The sequence below is a fragment of the Anoplolepis gracilipes genome, chromosome 14 (assembly GCF_047496725.1).
Source record: "Anoplolepis gracilipes chromosome 14, ASM4749672v1, whole genome shotgun sequence".
Taxonomy (NCBI): domain Eukaryota; kingdom Metazoa; phylum Arthropoda; class Insecta; order Hymenoptera; family Formicidae; genus Anoplolepis; species Anoplolepis gracilipes.
The window spans coordinates 5,599,937-5,619,318 of NC_132983.1; the positions used below are offsets into that span (position 1 = coordinate 5,599,937).

A 19,382-nucleotide genomic window follows, 5' to 3' on the forward strand; every position below is an offset into this window, starting at 1 on the left:
CAAGTGATTGTCCTACTCTAACGAATTTCCCCGACTTAAAAAATATAGATGTAAATTCCAATACATGTATCAATAATGTTATTGCAGTAACATATACATAACTCTTTTTTCGTAAACAGAATTCGTGTTTATTTATAATAAAATAAATTAGAATTAATCCAAATAAAGCAAAAATTGATATAACTATAGAAAGATTAATTTGAGATTCTTTTTTACTAATTTTTAAGAGAATAAAAACTATTGGAGATATAATATGTAAATATATAAATTTTATATATCTCCAATAGTTTTTATGCTCTTAAAAATTAGTAAAAAAGAATCTCAAATTAATCTTTCTATAGTTATATCAATTTTTGTTTTATTTGAATTTATTCTAATTTATTAATAGAAAAATATATATATATATATATTGTTTATTTATTTTATTTATATTATAAATTAATAAGCAGAAATCAATAATTAAATTTTTATTTCTCGCCAAATATAAACGTTATCTTGTTTAACTTTTTATTTTCTTTGTTTTAAAAACTTATTTTTCGAAGATAAAAAAATTGTCTTTTTCAGTTCACAAAACAATATAAGTAGTTTTGACATAATATATTTAGATTAATGTACATATAAACTCGTGACACGCACACACATGTTCCGGCATCTGTCAAGTTCGTCATAATTGTGTAGTCATTTTGTTACGCTATGTTGGGTGTGTTTGAAAAACGTATTTATGGAAGCAGAGAGCAACGTTCGATCGACCAATCAGGATAAAAGGAGCAAAGGTTCCCTTGTTTCGATTGGTCCGTCAAGGGCTATTCTGCTCCGACGAAAAGAATTTTCGAACGTACCCTTTACCTTGAGTGACTACTGATGTCGGTTATGTGCACCTGATCGACTTATTTGTTTATATTTATCCCGTAAAATCTTCACCTTTCGAGATGTATCTGGTTGGATTGACAGGCGGCATTGCTACCGGAAAGAGCTCAGTCGCTGCTATCTTTCGGGAACATGGCATTCCTGTTATAGATGCCGATTTAATTGCGCGAAAAGGTTAGGATGTACACTGTACTTGCTATGACTTGTCATTGCTATGAGGATGTATATGTATAATTCTTTTTCTACCTTCTAATTTTATCAATTTATTTTATTTATTTATTTTTTTTTTTTTTTTTTTTGTGCGTTAACTCTCTTCTCCCTAAACAACGTTATTTTCTTCTTTCATTTTCCAAGAATTGATATTTTTTATCAATATAATATCTTTAATTTGAAAATATTGCATCTATTTATATTTAATTACAGTCGTCGAACCAGGAAAGCCAGCGTGGCATAAGATACAACAAGAATTTGGTCCGGATGTATTTCTCGATACCAAATACTTGGACAGAACGAAACTTGGCGATTTAATATTCAACGATGTTGAAAAGAGAAAGAAACTTAATGCCATTACACATCCTGATATATATAAGGAGATATATTGGCAAACTATTAAATACTTTCTACAAGGCTATCCGTTTATAGTCATGGACCTGCCGTTGCTTTTCGAAACAGGACATATGTTAAATTACTTGCACAAAATTATAGTTGTAACATGGTATGTATATACATTTCCATCAGCTGAATCGAGTATCAATATTTCAAATCGAATAAATATAAATGAAATTTTGTTTCTTCAAGTTTCCATAAATTTTGTAATTCACTTATCACTTTCAGTGAAGAGGATCTTCAATTACAACGTTTAATAGAGCGCAGTGCATTTACAGAAGCTAAAGCAAAAATAAGAATAGCTGCGCAAATGTCCTTGGAAAAGAAAGCAGAGATGGCAAATTTTGTAATTGAAAATTCAGGTAGCCTAAGAGACACTAGGGAACAAACTATTAAAGTGATTAATGTATTAAAATGTTCTAAGCATCACTGGAAATTGCGCTTTCTAGTCGGATTTTGTTGTACCATATTGTTAGCTGGCGCATATTGGTTAAGAAACAGAAGTTCCAGATCTGTATCCTCTGCGGCATAAAATTATTTCTCATTGCAGGTAATCAGTTTAGACAACGAACAGTTTGTTTCGTTGTAAATTGTAGTTATATGATAAAAGCAAGTATGTATATTTAGTTAAATTGTATAACAGGTTTGCAAAAAAGGAGAAACAATTTTCAAAATAGATAAGAACATTGATTTATGAAATACACTCACTTTTGCTATAAATTGATGCTTTGTGTAAAAAGGTAAATTCTTTTACTTGTATAAAAGAAAAGTTTCCGCGTGATTCTAAGATATGCAATTAAATAATTTAATTTACATACAATTACAACTACTTTTCTAGTTTTAATGCGCCATAACTAACTCTAAGGTAAAGGGATATACAGTTATATATATGTGTGCATGTTTGTATGTAGATGAATATGTATAATGTCCAATGGAAAAATATTTCATTAACAAAAATGAAGGCGTTCCATATTCAGCGCTTACATCAGAACGTCACACAATCGAATTTAAAGAAATGATAAGAAAAAAAGAAAATAAAGCAATGTTTATCATGAGTAAAATTAGACAAATCTAATGTAAGTATTACGTCGAATTGTACAACATAATTAATACTATAAAGTACAATCCTTTTTATCAATTTTATGAAAAATGGCTGCATGGATTTGTGTGAATGTCTTGCGTAATTAGTCAACGCATTTATTAAACCGAATGTAAACCGTTATCCAATGATAAATGTTTAAGAAATGAAATTAATAGCTACTATTATAAAAATATATAAATTATATATTATATGTATCTTATATAATATTATATAAAAATTATATATATAATATTACAAAGAAAAACATATCCTTTTCCACATCTTTTTTTTTTATTTGATAGTAAGAAATCAAAAAATTTCAAAATGTAACTTCATTATTTGCGTACAAATTTTGCAATTGCAAGAATACGAGAGTAAAAATCATCTTCAACTTTTTTTCTTTTTTAATAAAGTGCTTTTTAACATAAATTCATACGTAAAAGATTATTCATACATATTTGTATGCATATATAAAATACACGAGTACATAGTGCTCAATTTCTTAAATGCTAATTATCGCAAAAATATATACAAGTGTATAGAGTCGTGATTAATAATGCGACTTAAAATCAGATGTATGCCCATTTGGTTTATAGCATGCATCCTTTATATGTGTGTGTGTGTGTGTGTGTGTGTGTGTGTATGTGTGTAATTTGATACGCTCGTATTTATGGGCTATAAGTATAAATTTTTAATTGCTTTTATTCTAATATCCAAAGACAAAATTGCTTATTTAAGTAAATTATAGAACCGATAAAGGACTGTATGTGTGTGTGTGTGTGTGTGTGTGTGTGTGTATATATAGTGTGTATAAGTACTTTATCGATTAAAGTATTACTTTATAAGAGTAATTAGCTTTTGTTTATATATGTTAAAAGCGGAAGTATAAAATACACTTTTCTTGCGATTAAATCTAAAGAAGGAGCAACATGGAATATTATGTACAGCATCCTCTCTGTACATAAAATTCTTTCATTATTACTTAATACACAAACTATATGGAAAGATTATTTTGTTATATTATTTATTCTACAAACAAGGAGAATAACTCACTTGCTTTTGAAATATGTAGAATATTTCGCTTAAGCAAATCAGACAAGAACTTTGAAATCAGTTCTTGTTCAATAGACAAACTTTTGTTGTACATACTTTTAGTACCGTAATATCATACTGGTTCTGTGAAACCAGTTTGAAGAACAATATGTGGACTCTTATCATAGATATATCTTTTTTTTTTAATATGTTACATTTATTCTTCTTTGTACTTATGTTAATGTATTAATCTAAATGAGAGTCATTCTCCTTATTTATGTCTGTTTATTTTACAATATTTTCGACAATTCTTTAATTTGTCTATCTATCATTGATAGAATTTCGATTTAGCTTTACGTACATAGAGAAACGAGATTAATATCAGACTATATATAACATGTATAATATAATATTTGTAGAGAAAAACAAGATACAAAGGAACATAATGTCATGATGCAATTAATTATCGTGATTGTAGATTGTCATTCCTATTATTCTACAACTATACACACTTTTTCTTTTTGGGTATTCGCTAACCGTCATTGCCGACCATCATTAAACTATATAATCGATTGTATATTTCTAATACTACTTATAGAGAAGATGAAGATTTTATAGCTTTCCACAGGAATATAAGATAAATATATTCTCATAAGAATCTGTACGCAGACTCGAATGTAATTATTACAAGGGCTAGAATATATTTTTACAAAATATAATTTAATTTTGTTGTTTACTTTTAACAAAAAGATTATTATTTTTTAACTAAATATCCATTTTCTTTAGGTTCTTCCTTTGCATAAATAAATGTAGAGAAGAAATTTAGGGTATGAATATTATATCGATACAAATTTTTCTATTTGTTACATCTGCATTATTCCATAATCTCTTCTGCGGATCTCTTTCTATCATTGGCTGTACTTCACAAGAACATCAGTTCTTTATAAAAGAAATATAATTTAGTCAAAAGATGAATGAAGAAGATGAATTATATTTTTAATAGCCAAGTAGGTAGGTGTGTCATATATTTGTCGACATCTTGTCAGAATACAAGTGTTATCCGTATTCGTCTGCGATACGATTTACTGCAAAACAGGCCTAAGTTCTTGAGACATAATGGGATAAGAAACGAGAGGCGCGGTCGCGCCAGATATCGATAGAGGTAGACTTGCGGGTTGCTGCGAGTTAGGTGGCTGTTGATTAGTAGCTTGAGGAGGTCCAGAACCGCTCATCGAGATCGTCTGTTGTGCCATGGTGACGATTGGCGGTGGTATGGAGACCGGTGCCATTGAGACTGCTGCAATCGAAACGGGTGCCACGGTAGCGATGGACACAGGAACGGTGGCTACGCTTGCGGTTACTGTCCGAAGAGTGCCCGCAGCCACGGCCGCGTTGACCATCTGTTGAGGTGTCGGCGCTTGCGATGGCGGAACCGTGTTCGTAATCGTGACTGCCGGTACCGTTACAGCCGTTACATTCGCAGTTCGCTTACCCGACATTCTCAATTGAGCATTTTGATCCAACAGAAATTCATTCGTCGCCGTCAAATCGCTGACCTAAGACAGAAAATGAGAGTTAGTATATAAAATATAAATAAATAGAAATAAAATCAACAGTAGACATCTGTCTACTCAAATTCTGTCCCTCTTGTATACCTGTTTCTTCAATTCCTCTATTTTTTTCCTCAACAATGCATTCTCATCCTCAAGTACGATAGCCCGTGCCTCGTTGCGCGGTATCACAGGGTAATAATAACTCGGCGTGACCGTCGGTTGAGTAGCATGCTGCTGGCCTACGATCGTAGAAGCGTCGAAATGAACAACTGTCTCGCCCGAGACTATCCGCCTCTTTGGTTCCGGTGGTCCGATGTAATCGGCTGGATGTGACGATGTGTTGTAACCACCATTATTGGCTACCAAATTGTTATGTTGATCTTCCATTTGCCAGTGAAAACTATACATTTATGCAAAAAGGAAAAAAAATCGTTAATAGAAAATAAAATGTAAAATTTAAATTTGGGAAAGTAAAAGAACTTGAGACGAATCGATCGACTATGAGAGATCGCTTACTTTCTGTCCTCTTCGTATCTGCGATTCTCGCCACCGACACCACCGCCGTTGCTCGTACCGTTGAAATTGTGTTGCGGTCTGGATGCGTTGTGATGGGACGGCGACATCAGATTATGCTGCGGCTCTTCCTTCTTCCAATGTCTGAACTTGCAGTTGGCCCTCTGGCAACTGCCCTTGAGAAAGTCCTTGCACAACGGATAATCCGATTTGTCGCTATTACCGATCTTGGATCTATTGAGAACGTGGGGCGGCAGCTCGCCGGTCGCCCGGAAACGCTTCTCCTCGCTTTCCGTGCAATGAAGAAATTTGCAACCCGGCCAGTTGCACATGCCATTCTGGTAATCGTGACAGAAGGTATACTCCTCCACCGGGTCGTCTTCGGAACGCTCGTGTAGGTACTTGCAACGCTTCCCGCGATGACACACGTTTCTCAGGAAGTCCCTGCAGATGCGATTCGCCACGTCAGGTGTATCTGTCGCGTTCGCATTTAATCCACCCGCCATCCCGGTCACCTGCTGCAGCTGATGCCCCACCGTCCCGTTGCCGTCCAACTTTTTCTTCAGTTTTTTCATCGATGAAGCATAGCGGTCGTCGTCGTTACCTACTCGATCAATCGACGGAACCAGTCAAGCACGACTAATGTGACCCCTAAGTAAAGGAAAAAAAAGAGAAATATATAATGCGGTAGAGATTTAAAAATATATGGTATTATTAGTGCACGCGCTACAAAAGCTGTATCGCTTTTAATTCTCGCTCGTGAAAAACAGTACTTACGAAAAAGATAAGGGAGATATAAACTGTTAATTGCTCGTTAATTTACTTTCAACTCGCGTGATATACATCCTCCATAGTACTCTAGCTGAAACGTGAATTACGGGTGTAAAAAGTAACAAGACGAGATTCCTCAATTTCCTTGAATTAAGTTAATCTTTTATCTTTATTTTCCCTTTTCGTATAATACGACTATTACATCGGTAGTAAGATTATATCAACATTATTATGTACAGAGCATTTTTCATTTATTTACTATATTTACTTTGATAAAATTCGTGATACATACGTCTCTTGATCCGTCAAGAAAATTCAGAGCGAGCTCCGAATGATCGGGGCTCGAAATTTTCTTGAAAAATGTGTACCACGTAGATCTTTGTTATTTCGCGCGACGTCCTAACATGAACGATTCCTTATTTAATGATGCGATTGAAGTAGACGCGCGCTGCGAGCGATGGCACACTCTCTAATTAAACTAACGAATTAAGAAAATACTGTCAATTTTTGCGTCACGCGTTCGTATCAAAAGAATCGATTAGAAAACTATCATTATCGCGGAATTTTCACACTTCAAGATGAATAGATGATAGATCAAGGCCATTCCTCAAGGTAGGGTCGATAGAACGGTCTATTATGAATGCGCAGAAATTTTCTATTTTTTTTTTTCCCCAGGAATTAAACACACTCGTTTATCGTTTATTAGGTCGCTCAAAACAGATATGCTTTTGTATTGTCACGCTATTCATTTATAGAAAGGAAAGAAAGAGATAGATAGATAGATAAATAGATAGATAGAGAGAAAGAGAGAGAGAGAGAGAGCTAAAAAGATATCGTCACGCAATAAAGTCGAAGGATCCGGGATTCATCTCGCATTGCGATAAATTTTCACTCGTGAATAATGGACCCATGGTTAGAAGAGTAATGCTGTAACATATAATATACGCATGTCGATATATAATATATGAATCAAGATTCCCCTTCTCGCTCTCTTACAAAAGTATACGAATCCCCTTTAATTCGATACCTGATTCTCTTTAAAAGTCGGCCCCTCTACTAAAGAATTTAAAAAAAAAAGCGTGTTAAATAATCCGAACAATGAATATATCGAGTATGTTATCGTTTCGCTTTCTACAATTATTATTATTATTATTATTATTATTATTATTATTATTTATGTACAAATTATTTATAAGGGAAATGTCATTATTTAATCATTATTTAATGAATGTAATCGAAAAATACGTGCGCGCTCGAGATGCAGACGCGAGAGTGTCCACGTAAAAGCCCGTAGTAAACGATACACTTAATCTTTAATTTCTCTTATAACAAATTGACGCGCGCGTGGAAGAAAGAAAGAAAGAAGAAAAAAGCGTATCGTTTCAAACAAACAAACGTAAAGTGAAATACGCGACATCATGAATCGGACTTGAGCCGTATCACGATACGTGGATACTCAGCAGCTTGGCAGCATGTTGAACATTTTACGTGATATCGTATCTACATTCCCCCCCTCCCCACCCACCCCACCCCTTCCCCCCCCCGTCCTAGCTACTTGTAATTTCCAGAGAGCGTGGAGTCGCGGAGCTTCTGGTTTCGATATACATAATTATCCGGTACAACGATGTCTCTTTGCCGGGGTCTTTGATCTAGCTCCTTCTTCATAAAGCGTGGTGATACACGCGGACACGAATCTCGCTCGCAACGAAACGTTCATTAACGAGAGTAAAACTTCCTATCCTCGACTCGGGCTTGGAAATTAAATTATATATGTACAATTTTTAATCGTTTGTTCGTATAAAAAACACATTAAATTGCATCGAGAGAATAAGATTTTTACTTGGTCGCCGAATACCGATTGTCCTCGGCGAAAATTTTTTTTTCAGTTTGCGTCCGATAGATTACGAGAGAGAAGGAGATGAAAACGTTGTGTCGCATCGTATATACATAATATGAGAAAAGAACGTTGGACGCGCGAAGAGAGAGAGAGAGAGGAAGAGGAAGAGAGACGAAGAGGGGGGGGGGAGGGCAGAGAGAGAGAGAGAGAGAGAGAGAGACGCGAGAGATTAGAATATTTTCTCCAACAGCATCCACACCAGCATGATCGCGATAGGCGCCACGTAATGTATGGGCACGGTGTAAGTCGCGCTCAGCAAATCACCGCACTGCGCCTTGAGGGACATGTATTTTTTCGACAGCTCCGCTTTCTCCTCGACGAACGCGTTGTATTTTTCCTTCACTATAACCAGCTCCTCGTTGACCTCCTGCATACGCTGCGCGTCGTTCTTGGCGCGATAATATAGCTCCCTCAATTTGTCGACGACCATCTCGCTCGGCTCGCGTATCAGCCAGTCCTTCAGCTCCTCCATCTCCCTCTTGACGGTCCGCTGCGCCTCGTAGCTGTCCTCTTCGCTTCTTAACGAGTCTAAAGAGCCAATTAACGTCTGCAACACGTAGTCCCTGCCGGAATGGTAAGCCTGCTGCATCGCTGCGTCGTTCTTTACGACAGGCTTCAGGGTTTTGACGTAATCCACTTCTACGCGTTCCTCGCACTCATTTTCTGGCGAAACGTCTTCGTTTTCCGTCATCTCGCCTATTGTAACGTCGACGATGGAATTGTCCGGTGGTATGTCCTCGGCTGCTGTCTCTCCCAGCTTCGTTGACGCCATGTCGTAGTCGTCTTTGGCAATTTGTTCCGTTGGCTCGTGATGCACCTCCAACTGTTGACTATTCTCGATATTGGCAAATCGAACCTCCAGCTTGCTCTCCTTCAATTCCTCATCCATCGTGTCTAGATCCTCCTTGTTATTCTCTATAACAGACTTCTCGCTCGTGTCATCGTTCGTAATACTGCACGTGTCGTCGGTAGCTTCCGAGTTTGTATCCGAGTCGCCGTTGCTATCTAGATTGGCCAAGTTTCCGTTGACCAAAGTCCTTCTGGACGACGGCGGTGGCAAGATGTATTCCGTGAGGCTGTCGTCGGTTGTCGTTTGCAGATCGTCCAGCTGATCTTTGGTGAAGGATAAATCGGAGTTGGCGGATTTCAACTGCTTCGTATCCACGTCCGGCGAATTGATCTGATTATCCTGTTCGCTCTTGGAGAAGTAAAGATTAATATCGCTGTCTATCTCGATGTTATCGACGTGAATAGAATTCAATTTGTTGAGAATAGTATTTATAGCCTCTATGGGATCCTCGTCGGTCTTCGAATCGAAATTCTCACCCACTTCCAACTTTGAATTCATATCCTGTAGAGTCTGCGTATAATTTCTCAAGGCGGTGACCTGCTTGTAAATATTGACAGAATCCAATCGAGAATCGCGCAATCTCGCTCGCAAGTTCTTCTCGATCCTCGACTGATCTTCGAGCCGTTTCGCGAAATCTCGTTTCTCCTGTTCCACGCTCAGCAGCATATCCTTCATCTTCTCTTCGCTCTCCAAGAGTTTGTTGGTGGTCTCTTGGAGTTTCTTCTGAGTTTCCGCGTATTTCGCGCTGAGTTCCTGGAGTTCCGTTTGAGTATACTTGGCTACATTGTGTAAACTTTGACACTCTTCTTCCGTTTCGTTCAGACGTCCCTCTAGTTGCACCAGTCTCTGAGTGACCTCGAGTTTTTCCTGCAGTATCTTCTGTAACGCTTCCTTGGCCGCGTTCTGATATTGTGCTTTCTCATCCTGAAGCTTTGCTAATTCGTTTCTAATCTTGTCCTCCGTATAGTTCTTGGAATAAACCGCCAATTGACTCTCAACGGTCATTACCCACGACAACAGGCGGTCTTCGGTGATGAGCGCTTTCCACGATTGATTGGCAGCTTTACGAGTATTTTCCACTAATTGTTGCAGATATCCCAGCTTAGAATACAGGGCTTTCTCTCGTCTTGAAGCTTCTTGCATCACTTGATTAAGCTTGTAAAGATCCTCGAGGGATACATTTCCAGCGGGTGAACTAACGGAAGTGCTGAGGCTGGCCTTAGCCTCTTTTCCATCTGGCAGATACAATTTTAAGGTAGCGACTATACATCCATGGGTAACTTTCTTTGTACTTTCCACAACGTCCACTCCGAATTGCACTATGTCTCCGGAACATACTTCCTTGGGCGTTGATTCCAACCCCGAGGCGCTGAGTCTCAGATTATTAACAAACGTACCGTTGCTGCTGCATGTGTCTTGCAGATAAAACTTACCAGAGGAATACCACAGCAATGCATGATTCCTGGACAGTACTTTGCAATCGAAGATTGCGTTGTTCGGCGCGGCTCTTGCTCTGGCTACCGAACGCCCGATCTTCACAGGTTGCTCCAAGGTCAACGTGCGCTCTTGGAAGGGATGAGAATTGTCCCGACAGATCAGGACACCTTTGGCAGTCATTTTGTTGTTGTTGTTGTTGTTGTTGTTATTGTTGTTGTTCTGTGTATTATTTTGGCTCAAGTTGGAATTGTTCTGCCCAGCGGGCGAACTGGCATTTTGTACCCACCCACCGCTGCTGGCTACAACCATAGCCGCCGAGGTAAATAATATTCGAGCGAGTCCGAGGATAAGTCTTTTTTTTTTTTTTTTTTTTTTTTATTATTTTTATTTTTTTTTACAAAGGATCGTTGGTCCGGTAGTACAGCAGCAACAGCGACGAAAAATTAAAAATTACCCCAGGATATCGTAGCGACACTCCCAACTGCGGAAGATGAATCTCTTTAATCGACAAAATCCTCCTTCTTCTTCTTCTTCTTCTCCTCACGTGCATCGAATACTTGAGCGCGCTCGGGTCTTCAAACTCGGTCACGAGAGGATCGCGATACGATCCCTCGAGATCTATCGCCGGACGCGACGTGACGTGACGACACCGTATTTGGCATGTTTTTTTTTTTTTTTTTTTTTTTTTTTCCCCCTTCGATATAAAGGTATCACCCTCGGATGTTAGATTCACACTTTGAATCCGCCCGTCACCTCCCCCGCGACACCACCTTTATTTCCTCGTGGAAAGATCCGTCCGCGGCAGTGTCTTCGGGCCCCGACGACTCGTCCCCGACCTCGAGGACTCGGCGCTCACGGACTCGGTGTTGTCGGCTCGTGGATTTTCTCCGAGGAGATCCGACCGGGCCGAGTGACTTTCTCACTCGGGACGCACTTGCGGGACGTCTCGCCTCGTAGAGAGAGACGGAACACGTCGAACGTGGTTACACCGTTCCTTCATCCGTGCCAGCTGCTCGCCCCAAGCGAGCGAGGAGCCCGGTTTCCCGACACGCGCCGGCGACACGACGTGCCCGCGCGAGGAACCACCGGGACGAATGGCAACACGTTCGGCGACGGCGCTCGGGATCTTGGCGATCGGACGACAAATATTGTGCACGGACGACGTATGACCCCCGTGAAAATACAACGGTTCACGTTCCTCCGCGACACTAGTGCCGTCCAGTTCCGCGTTCCACCTTCCGTCGTTTGTCGGAGCGCCGAGGGGGGGCGCGCAGGTAAGTAGCGACCTACCTTACCTACCTCGTGTAGGACGTCCTGACGCGTGATGTATGTGCAACGCGAAAGTTGGGAAAAAGATAAGAGAGAAAATAAACAAATTTGCTAAAGAGAATTAATAAAAATTTCTCTTTAAACTCGAGTGACGTAGAAAAGCTTGTACATAAGTTGTTGTAATATAGTATTCCTGTCGTGTTTACGAGTGGTAAAATGATACAGTGAATTTTTACGCTACGCACGTAAAAAGAAATATTAATGTATGTATGTATGTATGTATGTACATTTTTTTCGGTGACATAATGATTTTATATCAATTAAAAATATATGAATATAAAAATAAATGATACTTCAAGTTCAAGTGAGTTGTAAAAAAAAGAAGGAAAAAAACGAGGCATTGTATGCCAATTGTAAAGAGCAGAGTGATGTTTTTAATTGTAAAATTTATTAGATTATCTATTAACTTATATAAGAATATTGCAATTCATTAAAAATTAATCTCAGGTTTTTTATTTGCCAAAAAAGATCTCAATTTTGAAAATTCATAAGAATCCTAGAAAAACTATATAGCTTACTAAATTGAAGTATAACCTAACAAAGGACAAATTAATATTTTGCAATATTACATTGCAAAATATTAAATTTTTTAATCAGGAGGACTAAAGATTATTCTTCTATAATTATAAAAATTCATTGCAACTTCTACTATCAATAATATATTTTAAGAGACTGAAATATTGACAATTAAAATAATTGTTCACATTCCACTTTTAGTGGAATTACAAATCTTATAATCTTACTAAAAATCTATTATTTTATTTTCACAGAGTTTTACAAAGTGCTGTAGTGTTCTCCCATTAAATATTAATTCCACTCATTCGGAAAAATGTCAGATGACGAGGACTACATGTCTGATAAATTTTTACAAGGTTCCGAAAAACATGTTTCATCAAGCCTTATATACAGACATTCTGATAGAAGGGAATTTGCACTAATGAAAAAGAAAAATGAAATTGAATCGAGATTGAAGGAGCAAAATAAATCGATACGAGTAGTTGAAGCAGAAAAAAGAGAAGAAGGCTTATCGTCTGCTATTACTAGTACAAATAAAGGTAAGGTTTGTAATTTACACATACATATTATACAGATATGCATCGTACATTATACGTATGATTCGTTTGAGAAAATATGTAATATAAAAATGATTTATAAGAATTGATGCAATATAAAAATATTTTCAAAAAGATTATTTTAATATATAATAAATCTATTAATTTTACTCTCAGGTTTTGGAATGCTTATGAAGATGGGATATAAGCCTGGTCAAGGCATCGGCAAGAGCCAATCAGGAATAGTTGAACCGATTCCTGTAGAAGTTAAAAGTGGCAGACAGGGTCTAGGCAAGACAGTAAAAAAAACTGAATCGCATAATAGCAAGAATATAAATGCAAAGTTAGATAATATCGACACAAAAGATTTTCGTAATAGACTAGCGCAAGAAAAAACTGAACAAGTACAAAAGTGTGATTTATACAAGAGCCAAAAAATATGTCAAGAATTGGATATTAAAACAAATGTCGTAAAACCTCATGAATCATGGTTTTGGCCACAAGCAAGCAAAGAAGAAAAGGAAGCTGATGACACTGATGACACTGAGGACGACACTGATGATAGCGACGAAGAATCGCTCAGTAATTTAGAAAAACTTGACATTCTTACTAAATATTTAAGAAAGACATATTTTTATTGCATTTGGTGCGGAGTGAAGTTTAATGACGAAGACGATTTAAGAGACAATTGTCCGGGCAATACAAGAAGTGATCATTAAATATTTTCAAGTAAAACTATCTTTATGTAATGTACAGTAAATATACATTAAAATAAAGCTAATAGCGATAAAAATATTCCTCAACTTGATCAATTATATAATAATGCGATAATATACTTAAGAAGAAAGAACTTTAGGTAAATTACGTTAAGTGTAATCAATTTACCGCGTACACGAGACATAAAAAGGCCATTAACCGTACGATGCAAAATATTGAAAAAATAACGTCTCGAGAGAAAATCGAGTATTGCCCAACCCTAAGAGCAGAAGTGAGTCGTTACTCCCTTGAACCTCCCGGTTCAACTACACTATTAAGGCAGCGGGGGATCCGTTCGCGACCCCTGCCTCTTACACGCAATAGGAAGTGGGAAATTACCTATAAAAGCATCTGTTTGATTTTCTCCTTTCTCATTTCACCCGAACCTCACCAGAAATCTTTGCGACAAGACTCTTTACCGGATCCGCGTCGATAAAACGATATTGCATAATGTTGGTGAGCCAAAAATCCTTATTAATTCTCATGATGTATTATGCCACGATCAACGATGCCGAGATAACTGAAATAGACGACGAGAGCTGCGAGACTTTACAGTCAGAGATACGCATTACTAAGGACGAATACGATGAGATAGGACGTCTGAGAAGAACGTGTAGCGGTGACGTATCCGTCACCAAATGCGAAGGATTCTGTAACTCGCAAGTACAGCCGAGTGTAATCACAACTACGGGCTTTTCAAAAGTAAGTTGACGAAATATTGCGTGTGCAAAAGCAGATGCTTGTATCGTTTATTTTAAATTAAAATTATCTTTTTGTAAATACAGGAATGCTACTGCTGCCGGGAGAGTTATTTGAAAGAGAGATTTGTCGTCCTGAATCAATGTTACGACGCGGATGGGATCAAATTGATCGGCACGGACGATGAAATGATGGAAATCAAAATTCGAGAACCCGCCGAATGTAAATGCATCAAGTGCGGCGACCTCGCAAGATAAAAGCGGCATCACGATTGAAAATTATACATTTTGCGAAAATTCAAATTACAATTATTATGTAATCTACAATCACATTGATAGATAGATGATAAAAATGAAGAGAGAGATATTGTAATCACAGTATATAAAGAAATAAATTCTTTTCCAACATATTTGCTGTATAAATCTATTTATAGTTATTTAAATTTTCAACATATATGAAGATTTATATAATAATTGTATATGCACGTATATTTTTATCTATGTGACAATAAATATAAAATTCTAATTTCTTTCAAATATATTCTGATGGATATGAAGATATATCCACACATATGTATTTATATCCTACCTTTGTATGTAATAATTGCATACTTTGAGATAAATATAATTTAAATAAAAATTTGATATATTTGTTTCACACATATTGGAAGTTTTTGACTTGTTCTTGTCAGCTACATTCGTTTTGTAATAAAATATTTTTTTATCAAAAACAGAAATTCCTCGTAACAAAAATGTCAATACACAAAAAGTTCATAAATTTTGAATAATTCCAAGCTTTTAGAGAATTGATAAAAATAAATATTGTTCAATTAATCTCACAAGATTAAATACAGTTTTAAAATCTCAAGACTTGATTCTTGCAATATATATTAAATGTCAAAATTTTTAAAATTGTAGAAAAAGGTAAAGTTAAATTAGATTTCGACACAAAGAAAATTGTTTCAGTTTTCGACAAGCTTTCAGCCATAAATCTTTACATGCACATTATAAAGAAAGAACAGTTTTCTTAAATTATTTATAATTATATATAATTGTTATGAGATTTTTCTGAATTTGATTGCACGTTAAACTTTTAATTGCAAAATTTTAAATATCATGATAACTTAATCCTAAACTAAAGTTTTGTTGCAATAAAGTCTAACTAAAATACAGTGAATGAAAAAATATTTCTCTATTTTTTTTTCCTTTTTTTAATTAAATGTGTACAAAAGTCTTATTTATGTTTTTGATTGCTTATAAATCATGAATGATTAATTAATTAAATATCTGGCTATAAAAACTTAGTCTTAAATTGTGAAAAATAAAATTGTGTAAATATTTTATCATTCTGATCAAATATTTGTTATTAGTATATCTGTATTTCATCTATAAATAGAAATAATTTAATCATACATAAAACAATGTATGATTAAAATAATGTAAGTTGTAAAAACTTAATTTTCTTATAATTGCATTGCAAGATAATGTTATAATATAAATGTAAAATATATATTGATAAAATATATACTTTAGTTTCCATGTAAATCTTAACATCTAATATTTTTTTTGAAAATTGGGAGACTATATTATTGTTTATTTGTATAATAATTTGTATATATATATATACATAAATCATGTCGCAGAAAACTTTCTTTACCAACTGTAAAAAAAATTTTAAAACCATATTTACAAGTTTGTAACTTTTAAATGAAATCAGATTAAATTATTATAGCAAAAAGAGATTAAATTGAAATGATAAATATATAAATTCAAAAAATATTAAAAAGCATTTTCTCATAAATCTTGTGTATATGTACATATATAGACGACCTTCTGAGATTGCTCAAATATAACAACCAAAGGAAGGGAGAAAACATGGCCACCTATGGTGTATAAAAGCTTACGACCTAAGGGTTACACGCACAGTAAAGTACTAGGAAGGAAAGGCAATGTACCGTTCAAGGAGCAAACTCTTCCATTACCTTGGTGAATAAGCATTTTGAGAATATACTTAAACTAATGCTGTCACTTTGTCTTATTTTCGCAATTGTATGCTATGTGAAATAAATTATTATACAATAATATAAAATATCTCTACTTACTGTGTACAGCGATCAATGGATTGGTGATGTGCTTGTTGTACGGGAGTGCAGAAACAATTGTTGGAGTCGACGAATGCCAGGCGACCCGTGTGATACACTTTCTTCAATATCCTGGTTGTGTTCCAAAGCCGATTCCCAGTTATGCGTGCAGAGGACGATGCAGCAGCTATCTGCAGGTAAGAAAAATATAACAAGTTAATAAAAGAATCTCATGTACATAAGATATCCCTCAGATATGACAGTTTTATAAATTATAATTATAGTGACAATAGATGAATAAATTCCATTCCGTATCGTTTGAAAATAAATCTTAAAAATAATTTGCATTCACAAAACACGCAAGAGACATATTCTGTACAACAGTTTCAACTATACAAAGATGTATTTTTTAAACTTTAACAAACATCGTGATATGAAAAAAATCATATTTTTTTCACATATTTACAAAGGTCAAAGAAAAGTAGAAAACGCGTGAGAGGCACACTTTTTGTTAAGACTGTAAACATGAGTCGTTATAAATTTGTGAGCATCACGCTTGACGTTTGATAGACTCCGTTATCTGGTTTTTTTTTTTTTTTTTTTTTTTTTCTTTTTCTTTTTTCCCTCAGCTTTCTCTCATTTAACGCAAGGGGAGAATAACGCACGTAAAAAATAAATACGCGTACGATACGTATTGGGTTTGTTGACACGCACAGGTGTCCGGATCCAAGATGTGGCAAATGGAGAGGAGCTGCATGTGTTGTCAGGAGAGCGGCGAGAGAGAGGCTAGCGTGTCCCTGTTCTGTCCGCGGGCGAAGCCAGGGGAGAAGAAATTCCGCAAGGTGAGACGATCCCGTCCTCCCGTCCCTTTCGCGATACCCGCGACCGGGACGTCCGGGGTCCGGGTTCACGTCACAGTCAGAAACAAAGTGCGTAAACGTACCAACGTAGCACTCGCCACCCCGCGACCGACCGTTCGCTCGGGTCAGCAGCCAGAAGTCAGCAGCGAAGCCTTCCGCCACGGCCGCGAGTCGAGTCTCGCGCGGCCATATTGTTTTCGCATCGTGACCGACCCAGCGGACCAATCGGCGATCAGGACGCGGACCGCCAGCGTGGCGCCAAATTCGAAACGCGATCGGGCATATTTTCAGAATTTCTCGTAACAACCTCTCAGATTCTTTATGAAAATCGATACGCTTTTCAAAAATACCGAGAAAAGGAGTCTGAAAATTTATTAGCAAGTTCACATTATTTCTCGTATTTTTTCAAATCAGTATATCTGAGAATATGTAAGTTTATTTTTCTGCCTTGTCCTTGGATATATCAGTCTCACGATTATTATTGATATTATTTTTTTTTTTTGTTTTTTAAGGAAAAGAATCTTATTGTCATCGAGAATATCTCGGATCGTGAAACGCAATTATTCGACTCGGCTTGACCGCGAAATGTCAAACTTTTGCATCTTTGTTCACCAGGTAATTACCAAGGCGCCGTTGGAATGCATGTGCAGACCGTGCACCAGTGTCGAGGAATACGCGATTATTCCTCAAGAGATCGCGGGATTCGCCGACGAGGGTCCCTTCGCAACCTCCGCGCATTTTAGAAGATCCTCCGGCTTACAATAGATATATATATATATAATACCGCCGATTCCGAGCAACTATTTTAGACATTTTAAGAAACTGACGAGAAAAAGTCCTCCTTTAAGAAAAAAACGTGCTGGTATTATTCCTTTCTTCAAATATGTAAAAGCACGGTCGAGACTCTACGACAGATTTTAATATATGTAATAAAGTCTACATATAACTCCTATGCATAAGAATATATTTCTTTTTATTCTCAAAAAAACAAAAAAAAAAAAAAAAAAATTGTAAGGAAAGAATTCCGTATCTGTCATTGGATTTTGTAACAAGTTACACACTCGTCCGTTTATATTTTTATATTCCATTGATTGCGTCACATCGACGGTTTTTACGTGACATAAAATTCTTTTTCCTTTTTATTTTTTTCATATATTATGTCATTTATATATCATAAAAGTGTATTTGTGTACCTACTTGAGTATCACGATGTGTTCCAAACTCTTATGCAGCGGTATCTTTATTTATGTATATATGTGTAAATCTTTGCATGCTGTATTGAAGTGCGTGTGTGTAATAAGGACGGAATGTCGTATATAGCTTAATATTCCTTGGCAGTAGTAAAAGAAATAAACTTTTTTCCAAATGATCCGTTTTCAGAAATTTTATCAAATTAAAAAAAAATTTTAATCTTTGACAAGGAATATCAGAGGATCTAATCTATCTGAAACACTCTGTACATGTGCGTATTTGCATTTGCACGCAATAAACTGTCAGCGCGATGCGTCATCGTATGTGCTTTTTATTCAATGACACAAGTGATTCGACTCCTATAATCATTTCAATCAAACTGACCAACAATATTTCTATTATAATTGTTAGGAAATTCTTTGTTAATTATTCTACAATATATTATTAATTAAATTAATCGGAGTTTGATTAAAGTGATCATCAGAGTCAATTTGTGTCATTAAATGAAAACATCGTGTGTGAAACATTGCAAAAACAGTTTCCATGCTCTTGTAATCTGTGTTGAAATTTTCGATAGTGTCATTTTCAGTTACGACGATATCTTTTATTCATAATCCACATTACTTTCTCTCTAAAGTTTTTCTTTATTTATAAATATAAATTAATATTTATTTATATATATTTATATTGTGCGCAATCTTATGCTTTCCTCTTTCTTCTTTGCTGCATTTAATATTTGTCATATTCTCTGTATATTCTTTGTATGTAACAGTTCCATAATAAATGTATATTCGCGTATACATTTCGT

At 36.1% G+C, this 19,382-nt stretch overlaps 5 protein-coding genes across 12 annotated transcripts; 3 read left to right on the top strand and 2 right to left on the bottom strand.

The window, feature by feature from the left end:
* Positions 1-824: 824 nt before the first annotated feature.
* Positions 825-2,804, top strand: Dpck (Dephospho-CoA kinase). Of its 2 annotated transcripts, XM_072906699.1 has the most exons (4): positions 825-1,041; positions 1,291-1,582; positions 1,702-2,023; positions 2,385-2,804. In XM_072906699.1, exons 1-3 carry the CDS (start codon positions 930-932, stop codon positions 2,003-2,005), a joined length of 708 nt encoding a protein of 235 aa, XP_072762800.1. In that variant the 5' UTR covers positions 825-929; the 3' UTR covers positions 2,006-2,023; positions 2,385-2,804. The 2 variants fall into 2 exon arrangements, with proteins under 2 accessions (XP_072762800.1, XP_072762799.1); XM_072906698.1 differs by having other exon boundaries at positions 1,702-2,804.
* A 140-nt stretch (positions 2,805-2,944) lies between these two features.
* On the bottom strand, positions 2,945-16,684 carry LOC140673614 (zinc finger CCCH domain-containing protein 10). Its single transcript, XM_072906681.1, has 4 exons — positions 16,545-16,684; positions 5,656-6,303; positions 5,242-5,539; positions 2,945-5,142 (listed from the first exon to the last, which is right to left on the bottom strand). The coding sequence occupies exons 2-4, from the start codon at positions 6,225-6,227 to the stop codon at positions 4,669-4,671; spliced, it is 1,344 nt and encodes a 447-aa protein (XP_072762782.1). The 5' UTR covers positions 6,228-6,303; positions 16,545-16,684; the 3' UTR covers positions 2,945-4,668.
* On the bottom strand, positions 6,574-11,794 carry Slmap (Sarcolemma associated protein). The gene has a single exon (XM_072906680.1). The coding sequence runs from the start codon at positions 10,914-10,916 to the stop codon at positions 8,490-8,492; it is 2,427 nt and encodes an 808-aa protein (XP_072762781.1). The 5' UTR covers positions 10,917-11,794; the 3' UTR covers positions 6,574-8,489.
* LOC140673621 (G patch domain-containing protein 11) lies at positions 11,748-13,781 on the top strand. 6 transcript variants are annotated; one of them, XM_072906695.1, is made up of 3 exons: positions 11,748-11,881; positions 12,707-12,991; positions 13,166-13,781. In XM_072906695.1, the coding sequence occupies exons 2-3, from the start codon at positions 12,766-12,768 to the stop codon at positions 13,705-13,707; spliced, it is 768 nt and encodes a 255-aa protein (XP_072762796.1). In that variant the 5' UTR covers positions 11,748-11,881; positions 12,707-12,765; the 3' UTR covers positions 13,708-13,781. The 6 variants fall into 6 exon arrangements, with proteins under 6 accessions (XP_072762796.1, XP_072762793.1, XP_072762795.1 ...); XM_072906692.1 differs by lacking the exon at positions 11,748-11,881 and adding an exon at positions 11,932-12,155; XM_072906694.1 differs by lacking the exon at positions 11,748-11,881 and adding an exon at positions 11,932-12,151.
* LOC140673626 (bursicon-like) lies at positions 13,925-18,330 on the top strand. 2 transcript variants are annotated; one of them, XM_072906704.1, is made up of 5 exons: positions 13,925-14,446; positions 14,530-14,683; positions 16,596-16,720; positions 17,240-17,365; positions 17,999-18,330. In XM_072906704.1, exons 1-5 carry the CDS (start codon positions 14,195-14,197, stop codon positions 18,146-18,148), a joined length of 807 nt encoding a protein of 268 aa, XP_072762805.1. In that variant the 5' UTR covers positions 13,925-14,194; the 3' UTR covers positions 18,149-18,330. The 2 variants fall into 2 exon arrangements, with proteins under 2 accessions (XP_072762805.1, XP_072762804.1); XM_072906703.1 differs by lacking the exons at positions 13,925-14,446; positions 14,530-14,683; positions 17,999-18,330 and adding an exon at positions 16,292-16,428 and having other exon boundaries at positions 16,554-16,720; positions 17,240-17,769.
* The last annotated feature ends 1,052 nt before the right edge of the window (positions 18,331-19,382 follow it).